Raw genomic sequence first — 12708 nt, forward strand, 5'->3', positions numbered from 1 at the left:
ACAATAAGCTGGTATAACCCAGTGTTTAATACCCAAGCGCGTGCTTATGTACTGTGGGAACAAGTTTCACTAACACATATTTAAAACGACCCATGAATTTTTATGGTACTAAATTAATTCGTGTTTAAAGAATTATTCTGTTTATCTCAACTGGATTATGATGTGGATCGCATAGAGGTCTGCCCATTTACACACGATAATAAAATTTAAAAAGAAGAGTTATAAACGGCAAGTAATATATATAATACTGAACTCTCTTCCGTGTAATGAGACTATTATGAAACGAGTGAATAGTTCTGGTATCTGACACGCTTTCGCTCGTCACATATCAGAACTATTCACTGGTTTCATAAAAAGAATCGTATTACAAGGGAGCTCATTAGTATTCTATAGTTACTGGTTCATGATCTGACATGGTTTTCTGAATGTGATTAAGCTTGGTTCAATGTGACTTTATATAGTATATCACGGCGTGGACGCTGCGCCTTAATATTGCAGGAATACCCGACGTGATGAAGGATGTAGCCATTTACTGTTTTGTTGACACCCATCAGCCATCACCCATGCAAACGAAGGATCACAAATATTCTGAAACTAGGATTCTAGACTACTGTCATAGGATACTGGTATGCCAAAGGGACGCAACTCTGCAATGTGAATTGTGGCACCGTTAACGTCTAGGTAACCCGTTCCCTGAACTTCTACCGTACTTCACTTGTATTTTCACAATTCTCCAGCTATGTGTCATGTATTGCCAACATGATTATAGCACCGTCTGAATTCATGGGCAATTCTGGCATCTTTTCATTCCGTCTACTTTATGTCATATCTCAAATTGTGGTGGGCGTGGACGTGCGTTTGTTGTTTAACGCTACACTCAGCAATATTCCAGCTATATGACGTCGACCTGTACACAATCGAGTCAGGCCAGTGAATGATGTGATGATCAAGGATACAAGCCATTGGCACGTCATCAACTAAGTCACCGAGCCCGACCACCCGATCAACTAATTCGCATTTAACGATTATTTCCATCGCAGATTCAAATGGGTTTCAGTTAAGAACTCCTCACGACAATCAATTGGAATATGTGAACAGATTCAACCCCAAATTCCCTCGGAGTCTTGAATAACATCGGCGATATATATGGAGAATCTCACCCAAGTGTCTTTAGATATCAAATATATCTATTAGGGGTCGATAAAAATTTTAAACTTTCATCGACGAGTGTTGATATATTTGATATCAAAAGACACAAAGGTGAGATTCTATTGATCATTCAAAATGAGTGTTCCAACTTTTTCAGTTTGCAGACAGCATTAAGCAGTGTCTTCAGTGTAAAAAGTACTGCTAACAGCGCCATTAGTGATGTCATTTGATTATGACAATTGTAACAATGACGTCACAATGTTCTGCAAAGGATTGTTATACAATTTCATTGCAGCTATATCTACAATGTAGATATCGCTTGATCTCAACCTGCGATATATCCTGTGGGAGCCAGTTAAATATATGTAATGAAATTCACAAAATAATTACACAACAAAGATTGTTCTACATGTTTCAGATTTATCTTCAGGGACAAGTCATTGATCTTTCTTCCAGTTCAAGTCCCAGGGCCACGGCTATATGTACAACTATCACATGGTTATTGAAGATGACCTTACTTCATCATTCTTCCAATTCAAGACACCATGGCAATCTTGGGTTAAATGTATTCCCAGCATCCATTGGTAGTCGTAGGAGGCGACTAAGCTGGTAATATACAATGCCACTGGGTTTTGAACTGGAAGTGGGATGAAATTACTTCTCCCTGAAGATAAAGCTGAGACATGTAGAAGAACGATCCGTGTCGTGTAATTATATAGTGAATTTCTTAACATGTGCGCTACTTTACACCAATGAGTGAGTAAGTGAGTTTTTACGCCGCATTTTACAATATTCCAGTCATATCGCGGCGTGTCAGCTGAATGTGGGAGGAAATCCCGAAGTGATGCAGGTCTCAGACGTTTAACACCTCGGTGAAACTCACGAGCACGGGTATGGTGCTGACAAACCTAGAAACATAATCGGGTCGAACCGGGATTCGAACCTACAATCATAGGTTTCTGGCGTGCTCAAGGGACGCAACTCTGCACAGGGAATCGCGGCGCCTTAGACGACTGGGCCACCCGTGCCCCCTGTACACCAGTGAATCGCACCACTATATATATATATATTCGACTAGCAATAGTTGCTGGCAATACATTTACCCCCCGATTCCCACGGTGTCTTAAATTGGCTGAAATATCAATTAAGGTCATCTTCAATAACCATGTAATAGCTATATATATAACCTGAAGGTATTAAAACATCTATAGGAATACAATACTACATTCACGTAGAACGTGTGTCATTATTTATGAAAACCATAGTCTGCACACGTAGTTTGCTTCATATTTTGACATGTAATTAACTTGTATTATAAGACGTTGTCAGATGCCTAATGAAAAAGAACACTCGGTCGATTTTCCCGACTCCAATCTTGTCTGCAGTGTTTGGCCCTGCTTTGAAGTCGTATCACTGATAAGAATAACATCGACACTGACTAACTTGCATGGAAACTATATGTTTCGATCAATGCCATCAGGAAAACAACAGTCGTGTATCTGTCATGAGGTAACCATAGTATAAAATTACTTAAGAAATAAACGAGTGGGAGTTGTTTATCGTACAATGAAACACTACAGAGTGAATAAACCATGAGGGGCGCATGGTACAGATACTCGACGTGAGGATTGTGAGAAAATACTGGAAATACCAGTACCAAACCCACCTGTTCATGACAATCGACTTGTCCGACATTGCCGAGGTTGGATTCTAGTCAGGAAGTCATCATTATTACAAGATGGGTAAATAGTTTTAGAGCTTGTATATTTTGTCATCAACCTTAAAGAGGCTGTACATTATGTTTATATATCTTATTGTCCCTTATGGTTTATTCTCCCTGTAGTGTTTTATTGTACGATGAACAACGACCACGAGTCGTTTATTTGAAATATGAAATATATACATAATGTACAATGATAAAATGTACAAGCTTTAATGATATGTACCCTATTTTAATAATGATGACTCCCTGAATAGAATCCGATCTCGGCAATGTCGTCAATTTTATGAACAGGTGGGTTTGGCATTGGCATTTCCAGCATATTCTCACAATCCTCACGTCGTCCCAATACCGATTGTCATATCTCTCCTATCTTTGGATGAGATCGTTCGGCCTCTGTGTTTATCTGCATTGCTCAGCTAAATCTTCGAGGAGCAACTCACCAGACAATTCCTTGTCAGAAATAACGTTGTCCAATATACGCCGCGTACGTCATCAAGTTACGAGCGCATGTTCGAATCTCCAGAAAAGACGTCATGATAGATCAACGTTTAATAAACCGCGGTTCGTTCTTCATTGTTCTTTGTGATTTATCGCGTAGCTATCTTATAAAAACAGATAAATGACCTTTGGATCGTAACTCTATTACCTTAACATAGACCTACAGCAGTCGTAGCGCTGAGGTTGTTTTGTATGACGGCACCCTGGGCCATAAAACCAATTCCCTTACAGGTCTTGCTTGTAGTGAGTTACTGTCGCTCACTGTAGTGAAACAATAGGTATATATTTACGGTAACATATCTATTATGATCAAGGCAAACAACCTTTGAAAGGAGTGAAACGATTACTGGGCATATGAGGAACCTATGTGCTCTATGCCCTTGGAGATTCTGGTCCCCAGCAAACTGTGCTGCTCCTAATTATAAGAGGCGACTAAATGGCACAGCTGGTCAAACTCGATCACTTGGTTGGTTGTGTGTCATCCAATCCCGGGGAAGTGGATCGTTGCTCACAATATTGATCACTGGATTGTCTCAAGCATTTACAGCCCGCCTTTATATAACTGGAATACAATTGGATTTGATATTAACAACAAACAACGAATCTAACCAAATGAAGGTGTATAACGGGAGTGGATTGAAGAGGAGAAACCAGAGCCTAATACGGCGTGGTCGAAGAATCTACCACTTTAAGATCACTGTCCCGCATAACCGCTGGTAATTGTGTTCTAGACTATGTGACTGGCCCTCTTTAGCCTAGTGGACAACCATCGTCATACACACACCAGTCAAGGTCCTTGTCATTAGTAGCCTGGATACCCAGACGATCAGCTTAACGACTATCTAATGTGATAATACTACATGATGTTTTGGTTTGTTTTTTCTAATCGTAAAATCAAAGTTTCTAGACTGTTGCTTTTACTTACACATACTTGCCAAATAAACTTAAACACCACCTGAAACCTGTTAACAATACACAGGTATGTCTTAAGAACGTTATTTTGGAGGAATATATAGAGAATGGAGATGTCCTATGTGCACAAGTGCTAGTCAGTTTGTTCTGGAAGCTTCAATAATTCCTTTTTGTTTATTTGATATTTTCTTCTTTTATTAATTTGCATTTTGGACAAACGATGTTGAGAATTCACTATGTGATACGTATCATTCAGAAATATTTATTTAAGAACCCTCGGTACATATGTTTTGTATGGGTTTTTTAATATAAAACATGTTTACAATGTCTACGAATTCAAACGATTAAAAAAGGCTTTCTTTGAAATTCATACACGTCACAGCACGATGTTCAAAACAGAGACATGTATTTCAGTATTCATCACATATATGTTGGCATGTAGCCTAATTGTTCAAACAATTTGATGAGAAGGTATTGGGCTTGGTTGCGACTAAGTGATATTTCTATTATTACTCGTTGGCATTTGCGACGGAATTACCAAACGTTTGACTCACAACGTCACGACTGCATGAGTGATTAATCGCCATCGAAACAAAATGCTTTCATTAGCTTTTCAGCTTCGTTGTAACGTAGTGTTGTTTTAAGTCTCAGTTCTGGAATGCACCTCCTCCCTCTCGTTATCGATGCAGAGTGTAGTGCACACAGTCACAATGTATGGAATGTATGGCCATTACAACGCCCTTCAAATTTGGAAAGCAAGCGTTTTAATAAATTTTACCTTTTACAAATCACGAATGTATACAGTGGAGTTGGGATATTACTATTTTACATACATGCATGTAAGTAGACACTCACTCACTCACTCACTCACTCACTCACGTAGATACATGCTAATTGAAATCATTAACTATATGTGTTGTCATCATTGCAAAGTTACAGTGATGATATTCCTTAATAAGTTAGCTGTGTATTATAAGATGTAGTGTCACGAGGCACAGCTCCACAGCCCTAGAGCAATGTTGATCACACCTTGTTTCAGTTCCTGGTTTCGTGTCACGCACATGACGCTATTAACGAACTTCAAACGGTAACCAATCAAATGCCACACCCATTTTTGTATGTTGGACGGAAGAGCAATGTTGATCACACCTTGTTTTAGTTCCTGGTTTCGTGTCACGCACATGACGCTATTAACGAACTTCAAACGGTAACCAATCAAATGCCACACCCATTTGTGTATGTTGGACGGAAGAGCAATGTTGATCACACCTTGCTTCAGGTCCTGGTTTCGTGTCATGCACATAACGCTATTAACGAACTTCAAACGGTAACCAATCAAATGCCACACCCATTTTTGTATGTTGGACGGAAGAGCAATTTTGAATCACAAAACTCATTAAATTACAGATTACTGGAGTCGGAATAATCTCAAAGAGTTTATCCGACACACTCTCTCCTCTAACGACGTAGATCCGATGTCCTCGCGGGAATCACCAGGTCCTATTATTGACCGCCATACAAATGCCGGAACACTATAAAATGCGTGTACCAACAGCGAGCGGGCATTTGGGAGATAGCAGACATAAAGTCAGGATACATTGGCGATGTGGAGAGTATTATTCTCTAAACTTGCTTTCGACTCCCAACAGTGAGTATGATACTTACAATGTAGTATTGTAGTTAATAGTGTTATTTATCCGTACTTCTTCAGCTTTGTCGACAAGAACTTCACTGACGTCTACACGCACTATGTATTAATTCTATATTTCACGTTTAAAGTTTGCAGTCTGTAACAATGTATGCAGTATTTGTTTTATTGTTTCATTCATGAGTAATCTGTAAGGACGTCTTGTTAACAGTTTGTTTAACAATGTTTGCTATTCAACCACATGGTCTGATGTTTATAGAGGTATTGATTTTTGTAGAGGATAACACAAGATATTTTTATGTTGAGGCCGGATAAAATCGTCGGTTGATTGGAACCTTATACCCAACAGTCTATTGCCAGTTTAGATGGAACCGACAGTTGTTGGAGTAAGCGTCCACCAAATAAACGTTACTAATTATACTAATTATACATACATGGCACCTGTGATGGTCCGGGTTAGAACTGGTCTTCAGCAAACCATGCTTAAAGTTAGAGGTGATAAACGGGATCGGGTGGTCAGGCACGCGGACTTGGTCCTGTAAGTCTTTGTATCCCAATTGCGTAGATTGATGCTCCTGATGTCAATGGACTGCAGACTCAATTATTTACATCTTGATATGGAATAAATGTTGAGTTAAACAAATAAAAAACAAAACGTTCATCAAGGCATACCTATCAAATGTCATATCTTTATGTTGCTGGCGGATATATGTATCGCAAATTAAAACTTCGTTTATTGATCACCCTCTTCAAAGAAAACATTTGTGAATTCAACATAGCATGTGTATTCGAATCGACAAAACTTTTTTCTTCATATTTATGCCAAATACATGTTTTGAAGATCTATGTCTACAGTTGTCACAAGGTTAATATAAAAATTGTAAACTGTGAAAAATAACCCACTCTTGATAAGTATCCCTCAGGTGAGCTAACTTCCGTAGTTTCTGAGAAAACATTGCAGACACTATGCACCGATTAAAATAACATGGATCAAGTAACTCTGTAACTCTGTAAAAGAAATAATTTACAGGATCAATATTCGAACGTCTTGACAAGTATCTCATATATAAGCATGCAAACTCTCATTCGTGTAACTTCAGTAGTTTCTGAGAAAGGTTCTCCCCGTTTCATGCAGTACGCACTTAGTTGAAAAGCGTAGAGCAAGGGCCATAACTCTGCAAAAAACGAGCACGCAAACAGCCAGGCCTACCTCATACCCACCCATTTGATGATTGTGACAACAGAAAATTTATATGACTGTCTACAGGGGCACACTTAACTTAAACATGAGGCGATATCCCTATAAGAATGATATAAGTTCATAATGTGTATGTTAATATTAAGTTGAATAAAGTATGATACTTTGCCCTTGGTTTAATAAGCTAGGGATTGACGAACAGTCCGGTAATCAGCGTGGTATTAACACTGTAATCTCAATAGTCAGTGTCACTGACGCCATGGCATTTGATATCTAACAGAGCTTGGTTGTCTTTGCCGAATTACACCTATCCAAGCCATACTTGTGGTAAACTGATACCATTACTATAATGGTATAAATCGGTGGCTTAGTTGTGTCTGGTGTGTAATTACTGTTATTGCATTGGGGAATCTGTGTCTGGATGATGTCAATGATTACCGTCTGGACATTAAGTTTCCCTGGTATGAGTAATCTACTCTTTACGGAATACGTATCTAAGAGCCGAATACCGTTTTTTGTAAAGCTTTTTTTTATAATCATAAGAAATACATTGTACGATTCCGACCATATCATGAGCATGTGTTTATAAATCACTGTCCAATAGTAATGACACCAGGTGATCTCGAAAAGGTGTGCGTATCCTGTCCCATCTGTGGCACGCCTCACAAAAACATGCTCAGGCAAGTCAAGTGCCCACATGTCGACCATGCAACCTTTTGAAAGCTTTCTCAGGCCTTGAAAGCTGAAATCCTAAACATCTTTTTGAGTCGTATGACGCTTTTCGAAATATTCGCAGAAAGGGCATGCGCGATGGTACCCCAGACGCTGTGAAATCCCATGGCTGGAGCTGTTATAATATTGCTTGACATAAAGAGAAAGTTGTAAATGTGAAGTCATCCCTCTTTCCACTCACTCTGAATCTTTATGCATAGATCTAACTATGAAACAACTGTAATTACGAGGAGGGTTAGTTGATTTATTCTTCGCATAGAAGAAATTGCGTAACAGTAAAATCTTTGTTGCGGACATTCCATGATGTCACATCTATACCCAATTGAGCAAACTATTTAGTCTGTGACAAGTCTGTAAATTAAGGAGGGGTCTTGGGAAATGGACAAACTCAATGATCATGCTTTTTTTAAAAACGGGGCGTATTCCCAAAAGCCAAGATATGAATATAATACTAGGGAAGGATGCCCCTTTCAGTGGTGGGCAGCAGAATTTAAGCGTGGCGGGTGGAGCTTTGAAGACGACCCCCGTCCTGGAAGGTCTGGAACGTCAGCAACATCTGAAATGATCCAGAGAATCTGCAATTAGTGATGACGGACCTACGAATGACGGAGCGTCAAATTGCTAGTTCAGTTGGTATTTCCTAGGAGAGAGAACAATCCACCATCACGTTAACTTTGGCAATGAGGAAAGTCCAAAGCGTCTGACATCTGGCCAGAACGCACTAAGCACAACATGTCTCGTGATAATCTAGCTCTGTTTGCAGCTGATTCAGAAAGATTTATGCAACGTTTTGTGACTATTGATGAAGCCTGGGTTCGCAACTTCCAGTCTGAGTTCAAACAACAAGCAAAACAGTAGAAACGTTGATATCACCAGCACCTAAGACGATAATGCTTGTCCCATTATTAGAAAGGTTATGGCTTTCGTGTCCTGGGATGTCGAATTTGTCATTTAAGTGGACTATCTTCCAAAAAAGGCATACAATAAACTAAGCATATCATGCTGTAGTTGTAAGGCAGTTACGGGATTAACTTAAAACTAAGAGACATGTGAAGCTGCGAAAACGTTTGCTCTTCCATCAGGTTGCCGTTGTACAAAACAACTTTAGCACTGCGACTGTCGTAAGTCCATGTTCAGGTATGGGAGTTACGATCACCTTAGCTCTAAGATTGCTTTGCACAACGGCACCCAGGACAATTCGCCAGTGCACGGATCAGTCATTGTCATGGTCCCAATCCACTAGTGTGGCTTTGAACTACTTGTGGCATTAACCTTCTTCCATCTGTTCCCAAAAATGAAGAAGGCGTCGTTAAACTAAACTGAACACCCACCTAACTTTTTTACGCATGTTACACTTTATTGTACAGTGGTTGCACAAAGTCCTTTGACAGTTGAAAATAAACACGAGAAGGGTTAATCCTTCCATAATCGTAGAATTGTGTTTTCAATAGAATTGTCTTTTGATTATTCTCCAAACAATTGCTTCACGATGTTCTTCTTTCTGGCTGCATAAAAGATTAATATATCATTGGTTAATCAAGATCATTTCCTGACGAAAATGACACAAGGAAAACCGACTAAGTCAATAAAATCGATTTTAATGTGCACTTCGTTTTTACAAAATTTAGAGTGATTCATTTTCAAACCTTCCAAACGCAAATATTGAAACAAAAAACATGGAAATTCTATTTAGACGCATGATAATAATGACTTGTGTAAATCGTCATTGACAGTTCGCTGCGTGTTGTTAGTGGAACTGAGAATCCAATCGATGCCTCAATCAACGTATATGCTTCTTTTTTTCAGGGGTGTAACACGAGCAGTTAACGAATGCTGGCCGATGCGGGAATCCCTAGAGAAGGGCGAAGTGTGTTCTAAAGTGGTGCATAACATGTCCTCCTCAGCTGACTTGTAGGTGAATATATTCAGATATTAGCACACTATCTGAAGATGGCGTCAAACACGACACGGATTATCAATAACAGCGGTGACCTTATAAATGATTCTTCTTGGAGAGCTGTTGATAGCGTTGCTTTTGACATCCAGACATATTATCTCTGGGTTATTCTCGCTTTGGGATTCCCCGGTAACTGTGCTACCATCGTCACAGTCATCAAAATGTCCCCTGCAAGATCTCTTACTGTCTACATAGCACTATTAGCAGTTGTTGATAATCTTGCAATAGTCAATAAACTACTTCTGATCGTACTGCTGGATCACAAGATACACGTTGGACAACTGGGGTGTAAGGTTCTCGGGTACTTTGGAAATTTTCTTACCACCTTTGCTAACTGGCTGCTTGTTGCAATGTCCATGGAGAGATTTGCTGCTGTGTGGTTTCCTCTGAAAATCGGCCAAAGTTGGACATTTAAAAAATCCATTCTCGCAGTAGTGCTCTTATCCCTACCTTTGTGTATCTTGTTTCTTCATCTGTTCTGGACAATGAAGTTTCTTGTGGAAAAGGAAACTGGAACCTATCATTGCGATATCTATAAGGAATATGAATATTTCATGATGCACATTTGGTACTGGATAAATATCTTGGTATATGCATTTATACCTTGCATACTTCTTTTGCTCTTCAATCTGCTGATCATAGCTGGAATTGTGAAATCAGATAAAGAACAAAAATATTTGCATGGTAACAAGAACACCAATTCTGGTGTTGATCGCCATCGTCCAATCACAATTATGTTAGTAACAGCAGCAGCTGTCCTGGTTGTTCTAACAACCCCTAGATGTCTCATGCTTATTCTGACACCATATTGGAACCCTGATCATCAGAGTATGGAGGGTGCTGTAAAGTACCTCTTGGATACGTTGGCGTTTCTGTTATGTGACTTAACTCATGCCATTAACTTCTATGTGTATTCCCTAAGTGCTAAACGATTTCGAGGGCAGTTTATTGAGCTGTGTTTGTGTCGACACCACAAAGCCACGCAGAATCATACTCTAGATGTGAGTATTCCATGTCGAACATCAGTGAGAATAAGCATGAAGACACTTAGCGGCGAGAAAACAAGCATGTGAAGACAACCCTGTGTGTGGATTTAAATACGGGAACAATCTTTTCTGTGTTCATATTTGTTGGAACCACTTGTTCCTTGTGACAGTTGTACTTTAATATAGACACATAAAATCCCACGAACAGATTCCAACCTGTCTCGCAATCTATTCTTAAGCCTTTTCTTCTACAGACATATGTATCAGCGCGAATCTGATCAGCTGCCAAAGTAAGGTTTAATAATTAGGGTGATACATAATCCTACCCATGTTATACACCATACTTTACATTATATTATAGGTAAGCGTTTCCATTATTTTGTATTTCAGCAGAAAAAAACGATTAATTGATATGTCTTTTTTTAAAAAATGATTGCGATTCGATAATACTATTTCGATGAAATTCCTGGCGCATGCAGCGTCCACATGAATAGACACGGGAACATAAGGTACAAGTAAGAATAGGAAATTATAGCGGACATAATTTTGGTCACTTAAGCATGAAATTGTCCTTCACATGTCTACGAATACGAGTTAGTGTTGACACACCTGGAAACAGTATCAGGGCGAATGTAGGATTCCATAAAAGGTTTAAAAATGTCCCAAGGGATGCATATTGCAGCGCCTCAGACGACGTGACAACTATTATCCCGTAATTATTTAAATATTCGATGTGAATAAATAAAATAATACTATATAACATTTATGTCCATTGTCCATTGGATAAGCAGTCTCACTCGGATCAAAGACTCGGAAAGTTTAATGGTCGCAACAAAATAATTGACTGAATCTTCTCAGCACAAAGGTTCATATTATAAAAGACTTAGTGCGTCAAGCCTTATGAAGTTATAGGTATACCAGTCGGAGTGTAATATTTAATATATTATTAAAATAGGATGCCAAAATAACAAGAAAACGTATGGGTGATATCAAGTATTTAAATAATATAATAATTCTATTATATCAATTTATTTTCTAGGCAGCAACTTCTGATTGATCGAGGGGTTAACTTTGAATGGAAGATAATATTTAAAATGTCAATGTATGTATGTTTATGTTTTTGTATTCATATTTTTTACAGGAAAAAACTCTCAGAAAACTATTAGTTGTGAAAAGCCGTCATGTTTAACCATAAGGTTTTCAAAACGTTATGTAAGGGTAAATTATGCATAAAACGATTGTATTAGTCTAATATTTGTTTCAGATGACAGGGTTTTATTTCCAAACAACCTTTTATAGAAAATATGTTTAACATTGAAATAGATAATGGAAATAATAATCGTAAAAATGACCACAACTTCACGTAGGATCAATAACAACAAGGAGATCAAACATATGTCCATTGAGGTAACTACAATTGAGTTCCATTCTACAGTGAATGATTAAGCTATTTTTCTATCATCATTGAAATAATGGATGTATAGTACTATTCATATGTTTTTCGTAATAATAATAAATTGTATTAAATATGTTGTTCATCAAGTGCCATCCAACATATTCCAACCATGGACTGATGATGTCAAAGGTAATTTTCTACGTTCTTCCGTGCGATATAAAGGCACTTGAAATATGATGGATGATCTTGTTACATACGCGTAAGTGGCAGATATGTCAAAAGGAATTGAGCTTGATAAGTATTATGTCGTTTTATTACAGAACAGTTTGTGAAATACAGCCATTTTGTGATTTTGCCGGGGATCACTTAGTTAATAAAAACCCGTTTCATTATAACTTTTACTGTGACTCATTCCTCTTACAGATCCACATATGGTTTGTAAGGCATGTCATTGTGGTTTTTGTTCCGTAGTACGATTGTTCAACCCAATTTTCAAACAACAACACCTT

The 12708-nt window shown here is 38.4% G+C and overlaps 1 protein-coding gene across 1 annotated transcript; it reads left to right on the forward strand.

The window, feature by feature from the left end:
• The first annotated feature begins 5857 nt into the window (after positions 1-5857).
• Positions 5858-12162, forward strand: LOC125377253 (probable G-protein coupled receptor 139). Its single transcript, XM_048390120.1, has 2 exons — positions 5858-5930; positions 9667-12162. Exon 2 carries the CDS (start codon positions 9811-9813, stop codon positions 10888-10890), a length of 1080 nt encoding a protein of 359 aa, XP_048246077.1. The 5' UTR covers positions 5858-5930; positions 9667-9810; the 3' UTR covers positions 10891-12162.
• The last annotated feature ends 546 nt before the right edge of the window (positions 12163-12708 follow it).

This window comes from Haliotis rufescens, unplaced genomic scaffold (genome assembly GCF_023055435.1).
Source record: "Haliotis rufescens isolate VD_foot unplaced genomic scaffold, xgHalRufe1.0.p SCAF_83, whole genome shotgun sequence".
NCBI classification, from domain to species: Eukaryota; Metazoa; Mollusca; class Gastropoda; order Lepetellida; family Haliotidae; genus Haliotis; species Haliotis rufescens.

Coding starts and splice junctions, on each gene's coding strand:
- LOC125377253 (XM_048390120.1), top strand. CDS start 9,811: ATGGCGTCAAACACGACACGGATTATCAATAACAGCGGTGACCTTATA.